The sequence below is a fragment of the Aquarana catesbeiana genome, linkage group LG03 (genome assembly GCF_042186555.1).
Source record: "Aquarana catesbeiana isolate 2022-GZ linkage group LG03, ASM4218655v1, whole genome shotgun sequence".
In the NCBI taxonomy this organism is placed as follows: domain Eukaryota; kingdom Metazoa; phylum Chordata; class Amphibia; order Anura; family Ranidae; genus Aquarana; species Aquarana catesbeiana.
The window spans coordinates 377,537,549-377,554,570 of NC_133326.1; the positions used below are offsets into that span (position 1 = coordinate 377,537,549).

Genomic DNA, 17,022 nt, shown 5'->3' on the forward strand with positions numbered 1-17,022 from the left:
TGGCGACCCATTACATCTGGCTACCCACTGGAGCGCGCATGCGAGCTGCCTCCATATGCGTTCCAACACTTTTGAAACTTTGTTTCAAGCGTTAAAAGTGACAAACGTTTTATACGTTTTGGAACGCATATGGCGGCGGAGCGCATGCGCACTCCAGCGGCTAACCAAGTGTGATGGGTCGCCAAAAATGTGACGAAACACCCCCACTGGAAGATTTCTCCTCTATTAGTGTTCTTTTAGTGTTTTTATGTCAACCCAAAATGTTGGACTTTCTTTTACTTTCACTTTCGGTTATATTGGTGAACAGGACAAATAGAAAGGGTAAACTTCCCTAACTGAAGCACAGACAGCAATAGAAAGTGACAGAGGTTCTAATCCCTCTCCACTCTGTCCAAAACTAGAAAAAAAAAAAAAAAGTTTTGCATTTAGTTACACTTTAAAGCAGGGATATGCAATTAGCGGACCTCCAGCTGTTGCAAAACTACAAGTCCCATCATGTCTCTACCTCTGGGTGTCATGCTCAAGTCCCATGAGTCTTGCTATGACTCATGGGACTTGTAGTTCTGCAACAGCTGAAGGTCTGCTAATTGCATATCTCTGCTTTAAAGCCTATCTAACCCAAAAGCAAAAATGTTATATATTACAGCTTACCAATTCTTAAATGTAGTGGTTGCGTTCTTTTTAAGTCTTTCTAAGGCCACAGTCACCAGCTGACAGTCACCAGCTTTGTGATAAAAGAACCGAACGGTTAACGCTGCGCTTAAAAACAATCTATTTAGAAAATTTAAGATAAAAAGATGAGTAAAGCTACCGGCACCAAAAGTCCTAAATACAAAACTCAAATTAGTGAAAAACATGGGGTAGGTGCAGCGCTAAGTAGCAATGTGTTGATCCAAAAGTGAAGGAACCAAAAAAAAAATGAATATAATTCTATTTCAAATATTCAGAAGTAGTGAAAACGTGAATAAGAGAATGGAAAACTAAGGCAGAGTCCCCATATCTGAAAATAGGGAAGCTGCAAAAGCAGTGCAATAAATCAAATCATGTGGAAAATAAAAAAATAGTATAAATGAAAATAATGCAAAAGAATCAAACTGTATGAATAACAATGGTGAACTGTATAAATCACAAATGTTATATTAAGGTGTCAAAAACTTTGAGGCATTAAACACCAAAAGTGATCCCAAAAAATGTATATAATAGTTTCACAAAATAGCTCATGTAGATTAATCCAATGTTAGTCACCAGCTTTGTGCTCTTAGAGCTCATGGTGTTTTATCGCTCGGTTCTCAGTCTTAGAACAAGCGGGGGGAAAGATGCAGTATCGGACCAATGCTGCATCCACCTGGGTAAGTATGATTTAAAAAAAAAATAAAAAAATAAAAAAATGCCATACTTCTCTTTTAAGCAGTTACAGCAAAAGTTTACATAAATAAAAGCAGATTTTACATAAATAAATAAAAGCTGACCATTGTAAGCACCCATGTCAGTGTCAAATGGTTTGTATCAACCCTCTAACTGACACTTTTGCTGAATAGCTTGGTCTATTAAAAAAACCTAGCAAAGAAACTGATTTACTGGCTGAATCACCAGGCGAAAATAAAAGGAAAAAAGCTTAAAAAAAGAAAAAAAAAAAAGAGAAAAAATGCAGTAACCAAATTTAAAGCAAAACTAAAGCTCTGCAGGAACTCACTTCTGCTCCAGCAATGCGGTGCCAACACCTTCTTCCCAAATTCCTCTGGTTGCTTGGTCTTAGGCTTTCTTGAATGGCCAACAGGGGATGGAGTATATCCCACACATGCTAATGGCAGTTACATCATTCTGACACCGAGGTGTGCTGAGAGTGTACACTGATGCCGCGTACACACGACCAGACTTTCCGGCAGAAAAGGTCAGATGGAATCATTCTGTCGGACATTCCGATTGTGTGTGGGCTTCATCGGACTTTTTCTTTCTAAAGTTCTGACGGACCTAGAAATAGAACATGTTTCAAATCTTTCTGACGGACTCAATTCCTATCGGGAAACCCGTTCGTCTGTATGCTAGTCCGACGGACCAAAAAAACGATGCAAGGGCAGCTATTGGCTACTGGCTATTGAACTTCCTTTTTCTAGTCCCGTCATCGCGTTCTAAACGAACGGACTTTGGTGTGATCTTGTGTAGGCAAGTCCGTTTCAGCGAAACTCCATCGGAAAGACTGTCAGAGTCTACTCTGACGGAAAGTCCGGTCGTGTGTACGCGGCATGAGCTGCACATGTGCAGCTTAGTGTACATTCTAAAGAAGACTACAAAGAGGTAGGCAACTTTGTTTTTTTTGCAGAAGAGACATCACAGTTTAAATTTAGCTCCACTTTTGGCAAGCTGCAATAGATTACATTTTAGCTTTTGGGTTTAGATATGCTTTACCCTTTCAGTATGCTCCTCTAATGTACTGCATATAATTGTGTAACCAGTCAGGTTCTCTCCAAAAGCAGACACTGGAACCAATTCAATAAAGTTTCCACTTGATATACATAGATCAACCTGATGTAAAGGCATGCAACACTCTTGCTCCTTCTCTATGGCCTTCAGCTGTTTAAAATAAAATTCCATTATATTAAGAAATTATTTTTATAGCATATAAAATTGCTTGCAACTTATTGTTTCTGCTGGAAAATGTCATTCCACACGCTCTCCCACAACGGGCGGAAACAGCATAGTGACATAATCTCCCAAAAGTGTGCAATGACACAATCATGTATGGCATGTATATGCTCTTTGCCATAATTACATCACTATGCCAATTCTGCCTGCTGTGGGAGGGAGGGCGAGACAGCATTTTCCAGTGTCCTATTTAGGATTTCCAGTTTTGGAGTAAGTATCACTTGCTGCTTCTGATGTAGCTGGTGTTATACCGGTGAAACTGGTCAGGTAGTGTGTCATGACCACACCCCCTCTCTTAGGTGTTGGCTCCCCATCTGGATCAGAATATCCATGGACCTTGAAAAGTATACAAAATTACCTTCATTTTGGACTATGGCTAGCCCAGTGTTGTGGATACAATTTTGTTTGGTGATTGCACGTGACATTATGCTTCATATTTGGGATATTTGACCTCTATGTATATCTAGAGAATGATACTGTGCTGGAAGTGCTTCTGTGCTGCTATAATTGTATCCACCACTTATGAACATTGTTCTCTTATGGGACACTAAAGGCAAATCGGGCATTGATCCGCAGAGGGTCAGACTGTAAATATCCATTGTCATCTCTAATATTAGCAATATGTAATAATGTGGAGCGCTCCCTAACAAACAATGCCAGCAGTCTACCCATTCTCTCTCCCTGTTCAAAAATCCTCTAAATTTGATTTAGAATGAGCTTTCTACTGGCAGTAGCATGTAGTATTGAGATTTCCCTTTACAAGGATTGCTTAGCGTCATATGTCGCTGCATCTTTGTTTTGTACATAACTGAATTCCAGAGCCTGAGCTTTCTGTTCTGCTTCTTTCAATACTAGCCCTGTGTCCTCTCTAACTTTGCGAATAACCCTTTGGTATTGACCCCGAGTGTACGCCTTATAAGCATCCCAAAGCATCGGTGGGGTGATTGTACCTATATTGTGTTCCCAGTACACCCCCAGCTCTCCCGCAATCTCATATTGGTTAAAGTTTAGTATTTTTGTGTATACAGTGGGTGTTTCAGTTATATTTTTATTGTTCTTTTCGTCGGTTAATTTATTGATATTTTACCGGTGACTCCCCTACTGTCTATGTTAAAGCGGAGCTCCACCCATTTAAAAGTCAGCAGCTACAAAAAATGTAGCTGCTGACTTTTAACAATCAGACACTCACCTGTCCCACAGTCCAGCCATGCGGGCGCACAAAGCCTCACTCCTCTCCCCCTCCTCTCCGCGGCGTCGGCATTTTAACTGTGGGCGCCCGGCTGTGGCTTCACAGCCAGACGCACATTGCGCATGCGCGAGCCACACTGTGAATGGCCGGGCAATCTTCTAGGACCTGTGACATGTCCCAGAAGATTGAAGGGAGGGAGGGGGAGAGGCGATCTTCCTTCCGGCGCCAGGGGAGGAAGTGGGAGCTGGGTGCCTCTAAAAACAGGTTACTTGCTCACCCCCCCTTGTCTCCGCCAAGTACAAGCACACCTGGTGGGTTTAGAAATAGAATGACCTTCGTCATGGCTGATGGAAATAAAGAGAATTGTGTTTTTTTGGAAGAAGAGATATCTTTAAAAGAGGAGCGCCAGCCATTTTTGTGTTTATTAAAAGTCAGCAGCTGCAAAAACTGTAGCTGCTGACTTTTAATAAGCACACACTCACCTGTCTCCAGATCCAACGATATGCTCACCCAAGCTGTTCCTTCCCACGGGCTTCTCTCCCCGGTGCTGGCATTTCAATTGTGGACACCCAGGTTTGACAGCTTGCAGCTTTACAGCCAGGTGCCCACTGTGCATGCGCAAGCTGGGCTGTGCCTCCTAAATTGTCCGGCAGTCTTCTGGGACCTGTGACGTGTCCCAGAAGACTGCAGGGAGGGAGGAGGAGAGAAGAACTTCCGCTCAGATTGCCTAGGTGGTTCGAGCGGAAGTGGGAGCGGGTACCTGCCCCCCCCCAAAGAAAACGACATGCCAAATGTGGCAGGGGAGGAGTACGCAAAGCAAAACTTACCCTTTTGGGTGGAGCTCCGCTTTAAGGTATGCTCTAATAATTCTGACAACAGTGAAAGGATGTAGAGGAATGTCCTTAGGATGCTTAGGAGCAGGGCGTAACAGAATCAGAGATCCTTCTATTCAGTTGGATCTGGGTTTCAGCAGCTCTTAGGTCCCTTTCACACTTGTAGGACCTGAAAGTTGCACGCGACTAGAAGCAATGCCTGTGCAATTTTGAGGTCTATGGACCTAAAGTCGCATCAAAGTCGGACCAAAGTACTGCAGGGACTATTTTGAAGTCGCACAGATATGAACGGTACTCATTGGAAATTATGGGGCACGACTTGTTATGCGACTTTGCAGTCCCAAGCCGCAGGCCAAGCCACACAAGTGTGAAAGGTGCCTGAAGAATAGTGAGGCAAATGGGAAGAGGTCAGGGGTCTTCTGTAAGAAGCCTGAGGATGTTCCCGTACCCAGATGTTCTGGACCAATGAGGTATCTGAGAGCACTGTATTCCTCTCCCACGCTAGATAATAGAGAAGGGAAGCAGAATGCCGAGTGGAGGAAAGACTTGAGTGGCCGGAACTTAGAGCAGGGAATAGTTAGAATATCCAAGGCTAAAATAAGAGAATTCATAGAATTAGAACCATGAAAGTTCACTTGTTGTGGCAACTGGGGATTAGGGTGAGTACTTCCAGAATCATCTTCATTTGGCATAATATACTGCATATGTAATACAATATTTCTTGGTCCAGATGGTGGTGGCTAGGGATGAGCCGAACACCCCCCTGTTCGGTTCACACCAGAACATGCGAACAGGCAAAAAATTTGTTCGAACACACGAACACCGTTAAAGTCTATGGGACTCGAACATGAATAATCAAAAGTGCTAATTTTAAAGGCTTATATGCAAGTTATTGTCATAAAAAGTGTTTGGGGACCTGGGTCCTGCCCCAGGGGACATGGATCAATGCAAAAAAAAGTTTTAAAAACGGCCGTTTTTTCGGGAGCAGTGATTTTAATAATGCTTAAAGTGAAACAATAAAAGTGTAATATTCCTTTAAATTTCGTACCTGGGGGGTGTCTATAGTATGCCTGTAAAGGGGCGCATGTTTCCCGTGTTTAGAACAGTCTGACAGCAAAATGACATTTCAAAGGAAGCAAAGTCATTTAAAACTACTTGCAGCTATTAATGAATTGTCGGTCCAACAATACACATAAAAGTTAATTGATAAAAACGGCATGGGATTTCCCCACAGGGGAACCCCGAACCAAAATTAAAAAAAAAAAAAAATGGCGTGGGGGTCCCCCTAAATTCCATACCAGGCCCTTCAGGTCTTGTATGGATATTAAGGGGAACCCCGCCCCAAAATTAAAAAAAAAAATGTTGTGGGGGTCCCCCTCAAAATCAAAAAACATACCAACTAATTTTGGCCCAGAGGAATATTCTATAAAGTTATCTTGTAAAGCCACTGGTGTATTGTGTGTACAAAGACCTAGTACCAATGACTCATATTCCATAGAATTGGGAAATAGTAACTGTGATTATGTAGTAACAGATCATTGGAATATGGTGCAGGTAGTGGGGAGAGGAGAAGTATTTCATTTTGAAGTAGATGGGTACCGCATAGGAGGATCTGCATTTAAAAATGATACACATGTGTGTGTGGCCAAAGATAGTGCCCTAATTAGCTGTGTAAATCTGTCTAAAAATCAAACACGAGCAGATATGTTTTGGCAGTACTGGATTCACCAAGCTACTTGTACTCCATTGCCTTATCAATTCTATTTTATATGTGGTCTGAACGCTTATAAATGGCTACCACCAAATTGGTTAGGGAGCTGCTATATTGGACATATAGTACCAAAAGTCCATATAGTTTTTAATAATCCACCTGAGAGGGTAAGGAATTGGAAAAGGAGCATAGGTTCCTCAGAAATACAAGATATACCCGAGGGGTGGGATGTCACTGAAGGAGATAGATTGGCTATGATTATTCTTCCTCAGTATGGAGTGGCTCGGACAGTGCAAATGCTGAAGAGAATGTCTAAAATCATAGAATATGCGTTCAACAAAACATTTGATAGTATTGATGCTCTTACAGAAGAGGTTAGGCAAATGAGATTGGTGGTACTACAAAAAAAGAGCTGCTCTTCTTGCTGCCAAGAGAGGGGTATGTGCTCTAACTAGGGATGAATGTTGCTCCTATATTACAGATAGTACTGAAAACATTGAGTCAGAATTAACAGAGGCCTGAAAAGCTATTGGTAAACTTCATTCTATCTCTAATGATAGAATATTTGCTTGCATGGTTTATTTTATTAGCATTAGGAATTTTTATTATAGTGAAGATTATTTTTGTCTGTATTAGTAAATGTACAACATCTACTATTGAGGCTTTATCTATACGTAAGTCTGTAGATTATGTCTATGACCTGAGTTCCTTGTGAATCAAGGGGTGGAATGTAGTACGGGTCTATATTCATAACTGATTTACAAAGAACTTGGTATTATGAGTTATTAAATATGATAGTTTTAAGGTGATTACTTCTATATATGTAAATATGTATGTTTCTGCATACATTGATCTTTCTGAGCTCACAAATGGTCACATTGTCTCAGGACCATTATGGCTAGTCTTTTGTTAGTACCAGATAAAACCAGCTTCTTCGCGCTTTCTTTCAAGCCTTTAAAAGGTTAGACAATAGAGAATAGCGGCGAACTTCTTCCAGGACCTGAATGCGCATGGACATTGAAGAGACTGTCGACTTCCAGAACTTTCTAACGATTTCAGAAGTTGAGGGGTTCCCTGGATTAAATGCTGAATTTATCCTGTATTGTATCATCTGTAATACATCTTTAATCAAAGCTAAGTAAATCTCCTTTATTACATTCTTTGTGTGTTGTGTGTTTTAATCCTTGCATTTACTGACCACATATCTGAAAGGGTAAATATGAATGAACCTATGAATAAATGTAACACAGAATTTAAGCCCTTATTACAACTCGTATCAGCTAGATGCTGTGTAGCTAAGGTTGGCCCCGGGATGACAGAAGCGATCAGGCTCCTCCTCCCACACGTTGCGTCCTGGGTGTGGACTTCCTCAGTAGGGGTCCTATTAAGCATGCTGGGAAAGAGTGTACATTTTTGGAAAGATCAAGTGATCAGGGCCCTCCTACCCAGACTGCAGTCTGGGGTGGGTGTGTGAGGAACAGTTGCTGCTAGGTAGGCCTGAGGCCTAGCCATGTGCTCGGGGTGCTCTGCCAGAGAGAACCTGTTCACTGCCTGAGGGCATGGGGAGGATCTGCCAGAGAGCAAGAACCTCTTGTTACCTGGGGGTACGTGGAGAAGGATGGAGTTCTGAGATGAAGTACCAGAGGTGACTCGGGGACTGTGCAGAGCCTGGGAAATCATCAAGAGGAACTAATCTAAGGAAACTCTGCACTTTGATGTGAGTTTTGTTGCTATTGGAGACAGCTGTGGCTAGGTAGGTACGGAGCATTGGTTGCAGGCCTAAGGCCCTTGTTCTGTATTGCTGTCTACTTGTGCGGTTTGCTTTTTTTGAAGTCAGCTGATCTCCTTTTGTATATTGTCCTAGGGTGTCCTGTGCCCTAACCCTCCCACATTTTTTTCTGTTGTGAGCAATAAACTCACTTTGTGTATTCTAAAAGTGACTGGCGCCCATCTTTTATGCAAATGTCCACACCCACCATGCCTAAGAACCAGCAACAACCGACCCAAAAACTGCTAGTGAGCCATGAGGTGATAAGCAGTTGAATCTTGATAGAAGCGTCAATTGAAGCAAGGAGGAAAACTAATGAAAAATAGGGGAAAAAAAAGTCTTCTTCAACAGAAAAAGGAGACATCACCTAAGGACACTAGCAAAAGACTGGAGCCTTACAGAGTAGGCAGGGTTATATGGGTACACTGAGGGGAGTGGTTCCCAACAAAGCTTTTGCCAGTGATCAACCATCTAAAAGGTAGGCACATAACCCATGGTCTAAGAATCAACTTCTTTGCCCTGAAATGTACAATGAAGATACATTTAATAAACCGTTTCAGGTTGCTTGACCTGACATACAATGTTATTTGTATTAAACATACTTTGTGTACCTGGATTCATTTTTTTGGTCACGCTACACATGCCCTAAGTCTACAACTGGTTAAAGAGGAGCTCCTTCAGAAAAATTTAAAGTCAGCAGCTAAAAATGCTGTAGCTGCTGACTTTTAATATAAGGATGCTTACCTGTCCATGGATCCCACTATGTCCTTGCCCGAACTAATTCTTTAATCGGCTTCGGGTGCAGGTGCTGGCACCTCTAGTAAGGCAAACAGGAAGTGAAGCATTGCGGCTTCACAGCCTGTTTCCTACTGTGCATGTGCGAGTTGCGCTGTGCCTTGTGAATGATCCTGTAGTTTTCTGGGACCTGTAATGTGTCCCAGAAGACTGCAGGGGAAAGAGGGGGGGCGAACTTACGGCTCAGTTTGCAGCGGAGATCTGAGCCAGAAGTGGGAGCTGGTACCTGTCAAAACCAGATACTCGCTCCCCCCAAAAGTGCCAAATGTGTTAGTGGAGAGGGGAAGGGTGCAAACAAGCGGACCTTCCCCTTTTGGGTAGAGACCCACTTTTAGTTTAAGAGAAAAAAAATGAATGTGGCTATTCTCCAGTTGATAAATTACGCTCCTTTACATACCTTGGCAGCTAAATACGTCAGGAAATGTTTATACCTGCTCTCTCTGGGATTAAAAAAAAAAACTGATTCAACAAAAAAAAAAAAAACATACATACTCACCCAGATGGCTGCAGCATCGGGTCAGCTCTACACTGAGAACTGAACGAACAACCACCGCTAAACGCTTAGTTCTCAGTCTTCAGTGAGCACAGAGCCAATGACTGGTTCTCTGATCTGCCCCTCCAGAGCTCAATGGAGGGCTGGGCTGTGGAGAAGGTGGGAGTGACTGGTCCAGGCTCTCAGCAGCGAGCTGAGCCAGCTGCAGGTCAGGCATCTTGGCAGATTCTGACATTATTGTCAGGATACCTGCAGAGCCTGGAACAGTACTGTGACATCAGCCGACAGCGGGCTTTAGACTGCTGTCAGCTAAATCTGGGTCACAGGGGTACAGAACTAAGTGCACACCTGACCTACAGGGGGGGGAAGGGGAAAATTGCTTTTTTCATACTTTTTCTTTAAATATTGTAAATTACAATATTTACTATATCTTAAATTCCAAAGCACCATAATCTCTTTCTGCAATGAGGTAGTTGTGGCCATCAGTAGTCATAAAAGCGACCCCCCTAAAGATTAAGTCCTCCCAATTTTTGCCCACTGTTTCATTATAGCTTGGCATGTTTTATGTAAATATATTATTCTGTGCTACTAATTTAGAAACCTTGTTTCTGTGTAAGGTCAGACATTATCTGTGTACAGTGTGTGCAGCCATATTTGCTCATTACTTACAGTGGATATAAAAAGTCTACACACCCCTGTTAAAATGTCAGGTTTCTGTGATGTAAAAAAAATGAGACAAAAGATAAATAATTTCAGAACTTTTTCCACCTTTAATGTGACCTATAAACTGTACAACTCAGTTGAACAGCAAACTGAAATCTTTTAGGTGGAGGGAAGTAAAAATAAAAAAATAAAATAATATGGTTGCATAAGTATGCACACCCTTCAACTAATACTTTCTTGAAGCACCTTTTTATAGCACTCAGTCTTTTTGGGTATGAGTCTATCCCATGGCACATCATGACTTGGTAATATTTGCCCACTCTTCTTTGCAAAACACTCCAAATCAGTCAGATTGCGAGGACATCTCCTGTCCACAGCCCTCTTCAGATCACCCCACAGATTTTCAATCGGATTCAAGTCTGGGCTCTGGCTGGGCTATTCCAAAACTTTAATCTTCTTCTGGTGAAGCCATTCCTTGTTGATTTGGATATATGCTTGGGATCATTGTCATGCTGAAAGATGAAGTTCCTCTTCGTATTCAGCTTCCTAGCAGAAGCCTGAAGGTTTTCTGCCAATTATGACTGGTACTTGGAACTGTTCATAAATCCCTCTACCTTGACTAAGTCCCCTGTTCCAGCCAAAGAAAAACAGCCCCAAAGCATGATGCTGCCACCACCATGCTTCACTGTGGGTATGGTGTTCTTTTGGTGATGTGCAGTGTTGTTTTTGCGCCAAACATATCTTTTGGAATTAAGGCCCAAAATTTCAACCTTGGTTTAATCAGACCACAACACATTTTCCCACATGCTTTTGGGAGACTTCATGTGTGTTTTTGCAAAATTTAGCCTGGCTTGGATGTTTTTCTTTGTAAGAAAAGGCTTCAGTCTTGCCACTCTACCCCATAGCCCAGATATATGAAGAATACGGGAGATTGTTGTCACATGTAGCACACAGCCAGTACTTGCCAGCTACTCCTGCAGCTTCTTTAATGTTGCTGTAGGCCTCTTGGCAGCCTCCCTGACCATTATCTTCTCGTGTTTTCATCCATTTTGGAGGGACGTCCAGTTCTTGGTAATGTCACTATTGTGCCATATTTTCCCCACTTGATGATGACTGTCTTCACTGTGTTCCATGGTATATCTAATGCCTTGGAAATTCTTTTGTACCCTTTTCCTGACCGATACCTTTTAACAATGAGATCCCGCTGATGATTTGGAAGCTCTCTGCGGACCATGGCTTTTGCTGTAAGCTGCGACTAAGAAAATGTCAGGAAAGGCCTACTAGAACACCTGAACTTTATTTGGGGTTAATCAGAGGCACTTTAAATGATGGCAGGTGTGTACTGACTCCTATTTAACATGAGTTTGAATGCATTTTCTTAAATCTGAACACAGCTACACCTCCAGTTATAAGAGAGTGTGCACACTTATGCAACCACATTATTTCAGTTTTTTCTTTTTACTCCCCCCCTCCCAAAGATTTCAGTTTGTTGTTCAACTGAGTTGTACAGTTTATAGGTCACATTAAAGGTGGAAAAAGTTCGGAAATGATTTACCTTTGTCTCATTTATTTTTTTTACACCACAGAAACATGACATTGTAACAGGGGTTTGTAGACTTTTATAACCACTGTATTTAGTCCTTGTTCATGCTGCTACACAGAGGTTGCTCTTTCCTGCTTCTTCGCGTGGTCTAAGTTTACAAGTTAGTTGATTTGTTGTCTAGAAGCTGGATAGAGAACAAATATAAGGAAATTTACAAGATGGATATATGACTTCTCCAGTCTGCTCTGTATGCCTTTTTCAGATTGCAGAAACTTGCCTGAATGTAGGTTCCACAGCGAGGACAGGGCTTGGAGTTCTGCTCTAGCCACTCCACACTCTCCAGTTCTTCCACTGCCTTCTGGAGTACTCGCTTCCCATATCTTTTCTCCAGAAATTTCTTACCATCCTCATCTGCAGCCACATATTCATCACGCAATGCAAGTAACTTCTCTGAAAACAATTCATAGAAAAAACACTGGATTAAAGAGTGATTAAGAAGAGCTATAGAATATTTAATTAGCTTTCTAAAAACGAGACATGTTATTAATTATATATAAAATAAAGTGTACAAACCTAACAAAACTGTGAAAGTTATCTTGTATCATAAAGTCCACACAACGACGATAAAAAATATATTGAGGGCGTGGCCTGGACATGGCTGTGTGAGGACGCGTGTTCTGCGAGCTCCCGGTTACCCCCTGCCCATCCTGGCTTCTCACCCCGTTTTTTACAGAAATGCTATCGGCCAAAAGACACAGAACCAGATCGTCCACCCGGGGGAAACAATTCCAACACTCCACAGGGTGAATTACACTGTTTCTTTGTGAGGTTACAGAGACTTGCCCCAGGCGCCACAGTGGCGGCTCCACAAGGACACGTGCTGGAGGCTCAAACCTTACAGGCTCAACCTTCATTTCCTAGCCCTGTAACAACCTGCAGCTCTGGGGTCTCCCGAAGGCCACGGGCGCTGAAGACCTGCCAGCAACTGTCACGGCCATCATTCACAAAATTACCCAACTCTGGAGCTAGATAGAGTCCATATTACATTGAAAAAATCAAATTTCCTCTAGGTGGGACTTTAGAAAAGGGCAGATAGCACAATGAAGTATGAAAAAGATATGTAAAAAATACATATGATTTTATTGAGAAACATTTTTTAAAATAATGAGGACGTATGAACAATACACATATCAAAGTCACAATCAGATTCTGGACAAAACTGGTCATACAGTGACAGTTCAATAAGGACAACTGGTAATCGCAAAAATCTGTTAGGTTGATAATGAACACAACAGAAAAAAAAACAACGCGTTTCAAAATGACTATTTCTTCATCAGGGGTGTATGCGATATTGTCGCAGAACGTACAAACGTCGTGCAAACTGTGTGGCTCTTGAACTAGTTTCCTATCCAGAATTTATCGTTTAAAAACAGAATGTGTTGCAGCTGTCAGCCTGCGAGGCCCCCGGCTCGGCGGGGTGGGTCAATACACCGACACAGGAAGGTAGGTCCAACGGCAGCAGGAGGGGGAAAGAGAACAAAGTCCCACACAAAGGACACCCCGGGTTGGCCCTCCGAAGTGTACCCCTAGCTTGCCAGAAAGAAACCAAGGGGAAAGATGGAACAGAGGAAATAACTGACGAACGAGGACGAACGAGGACCTGCTTGTTGAGAGCTGTGCAGACAGGTATATCAGGGAACTTTGGTAAAGCCCGATAACGATCAAGGGATTGATCTGGTCAATCAGAGAGCACAATGCTGCAGATCCTCGTTTGTGTCCACCCTCACAGCGAACCTCACAGCGAAATCCAGACAATCACAGACAATCTGATTTTTGAAAGAATTTATTTGCAAATTATGGTGGAAAATAAGTATTTGGTCACCTACAAACAAGCAAGATTTCTGGCTCTCACAGACCTGTATCTTCTTCTTTAACAGACTCCTCTGTCCTCCACTCATTACCTGTATTAATGGCACCTGTTTGAACTTATTATCAGTATAAAAGACACCTGTCCACAACCTTAAACAGCCACACTCCAAACTCCACTATGGTGAAAACCAAAGAGCTGTCGAAGAACACCAGAAAAAAAATTGTAGAACTGCACCAGGCTGGGAAGACTGAATCTGCAATAGGCAAGCAGCTTGGTGTGAAGAAATCAACTGTGGGAGCAACAATTAGAAAATGGAAGACATACAAGACCACTGATAATCTCCATCGATCTGGGGCTCCCCGCAAGATCTCACCCTGTGGGGTCAAAATGATCACAAGAACGGTGAGTAAAAATCCCAGAACCACACGGGGAGACCTAGTGAATGACCTGCAGAGAGCTGAGACCAACGTAACAAAGGCTACCATCAGTAACACACTATGCCGCCAGGGACTCAGATCCTGCAGTGCCAGATGTGTTCCCCTGCTTAAGGCAGTACATGTCCGGGCCCGTCTGAGGTTTGCTGGAAAGCATTTGGATGATCCAGAAGAGGATTGGGAGAATGTCATATGGTCAGATGAAACCAAAGTAGAACTGTTTGGTAGAAACACAACTCGTCGTGTTTGGAGGAGAGAGAATGCTGAGTTGAAACCAAAGAACACCATACCTACTGTGAAGCATGGGGGTGGCAACATCATGCTTTGGGGCTGTTTCTCTGCAAAGGGAACAGGACGACTGATCTGTGTACATGAAAGAATGAATGGGGCCATGTATCGTGAGATTTTGAGTGCAAACCTCCTCCCATCAGCAAGGGCATTGAAGATGAAACGTGGGTCTTTCAGCATGACAATGATCCCAAACACACCGCCCGGGCAACGAAGGAGTGGCTTCGTAAGAAGCATTTTAAGGTCCTGGAGTGGCCTAGCCAGTCTCCAGATCTCAACCCCATAGAAAACCTTTGGAGGGAGTTGAAAGTCCGTGTTGTCCAGCGACAGCCCCAAAACATCACTGCTCTAGAGAAGATCTGCATGGAGGAATGGGCCAACATACCAGCAACAGTGTGTGACAACCTTGTGAAGACTTACAGAAAACGTTTGACCTCTGTCATTGCCAACAAAGGATATATAACAAAGTATTGAGATGAACTTTTGATATTGACCAAATACTTATTTTCCACCATAATTTGCAAATAAATTCTTTCAAAAATCAGACAATGTGATTGTCTGGATTTTTTTCCCACATTTTGTCTCTCATAGTTGAGGTATACGGTATACCTATGATGACAATTACAGGTCTCTCTCATCTTTTTAAGTGGGAGAACTTGCACAATTGGTGGCTGACTAAATACTTTTTTGCCCCACTGTATATAGAGGTTACCTCCCTACTTGTGGCCTCCTGCATTTCTTTCACCCTTACTTCCTTCTATTATTTCTGTGTCTCGAATTTTCTGTTCATCTACTCCCCCCCGCTCTTCCTATCTTTTTGATCCCTTCTGTTCCATCCCAACTATATTTGTTTCCCCCCCACCCCCTCCCTCCTGAAGACTGAACCATGGATACTATCAGAGTGATCTCAATTAATGCTAAAGGACCTAATTTCCCTGAGAAGCGACGGATGCTCTCACAAGACTTACGCCAACTCCAGGCGGATATCGCTTTTGTCCAAGAAACCCACTTCAGGGACGACAAATTACCTATCCTCAAGAACAAGTACTTTCCTACGACATACCATTCTACCTACCCGGTGACAAAATCACAAAGGTGTCTCGATCATGGTCTCAGGGAAAGTACCATGGTACTTTCGCCCTGTCCCTATGTACTATACGTCTGAACCCAGATATCACCGGAGTGACCATAGGTCACTCCCAACACAAGGTGTTGGCCTACGCAGATGACATGCTGTTTTCCCTTTCGAACCCTCTAATTTCATTGTCTAACCTCCTACACGAATTTGACATTTATGGTGCATTATCAAACCTGAAAATTAATTTTGCCAAGTTCGAAGCAATGGGGGTGGGTTTATCGCAGCAACTTCCATCTCATCTACAAACGAGCTTTAACCTGAAATGGACAAAATCTGCATTAAAATACTTGGAGACTTTTATACCCTCAAAACCCTCACAACTCTTCGACCTGAATTTCCCTCCACTCCTGAAGACTGTCAGAACGCTCCTAACTACGTGGCAGACCAGACTGCAGCCGTGGTTTGGCCGCTGCAATATTATCAAAATGAGCATCCTCCCTAAATTTTTTTACCTCTTCCAAGCTCTACCAATCTCCATCCCTACCAGCTATTTTAAACAAGCACAGAGTATGTTTATTGATTTTATGTGGGCCCATAAAAGGCCGCAAATATACAGGAAACTACTGCCACTACCTAAATTGTGTGGGGGTCTAGTGGTGCCGGACTTGCAGACATACTACCATGCAACCCATCTGAGTAAACTCGTTGATTGGTGTGGATACCAAAACACAAAACTGTGGACCCAAGTAGAACAAGCCCAAAGCGACATATCTCTCTTGAGGGCACCTTGGTACTACCAATTGCTGCCCAGAGCCCTGAAACGCCATTCCCTTATTGGACCCACTACATGTGTCTGTGCACATCTATTCCTCCGTACGTCTCTCTCTTCTTCAAACTCGCCGTTATTCCCGATTCTGGGAAACCCACTATTCTCACAGGGATGCTCCGACCTAACTTTCTGGAATTTAGTGAAGTCAGGAAGGTTCCAAGTCACTCACTTCCTTACAGCAGGACACTGGCCGTCGTCATCTGCCCTCACAGACCCTGCTGGCCCATTTTAACTGAACTTCTGGAGAGCTTTCCAACTTTCCAACTAAGAACTTTGACCAATCTCTCAATATTTTTGAAGAGTATTGTTCCTACACCGGATCTCTGCCACACGCCCTCTCTATCAATTATAATATACCGATTACACCCCCAGACAATCATCAGCTCCCCAGTTTAACTGCCTGGGAAAAGGATTTGAACCGCACTTTTACTCCGAACCAGAGACACAATATTCTACAGTTCACAAACAAATCCTCCATATGTACCAAACTGCAAGAGACTAACTTTAAAATACTGTCCAGGTGGTACCGCACACCATCACTGTTGCATACGTTTTCTCCCTCAACATCAGACCACTGCTGGAGATGCCAGAGAGAAAAAGGAACACTCCTACACATTTTTTGTTCTTGCACCAAACTAGAGCACTTCTGGAAAACGGTCCGTCACACTATACAAAAATTAACGGAAAGACCAATCCCAGATGACCCAGCATCTGTCTTCTCCATGCCTCCAATATCCCAGAAAAAGTCTACAAGAAATCCATTAATCTCCGCCTCCTTGACGCTGCCAAGCTGTGCGACGCTCAATTGGAAATCCCTGCGTCCACCGACTATTGGCCTTGTCCTTTCATCAAGACACCAGCATGAACGACACTCCAAAACTTGGA

At 42.9% G+C, this 17,022-nt stretch overlaps 1 protein-coding gene across 1 annotated transcript in view; it reads right to left on the reverse strand.

Moving 5' to 3' along the window:
* Positions 1-17,022, reverse strand: part of RNF14 (ring finger protein 14) — an 87,004-nt gene that overhangs the window by 17,077 nt on the left and 52,905 nt on the right. The window contains exon 7 of the mRNA XM_073620653.1: positions 11,916-12,088. Coding sequence (XP_073476754.1) covers positions 11,916-12,088 — 173 coding nt within the window. The remainder of the gene's footprint in view (positions 1-11,915; positions 12,089-17,022) is intronic.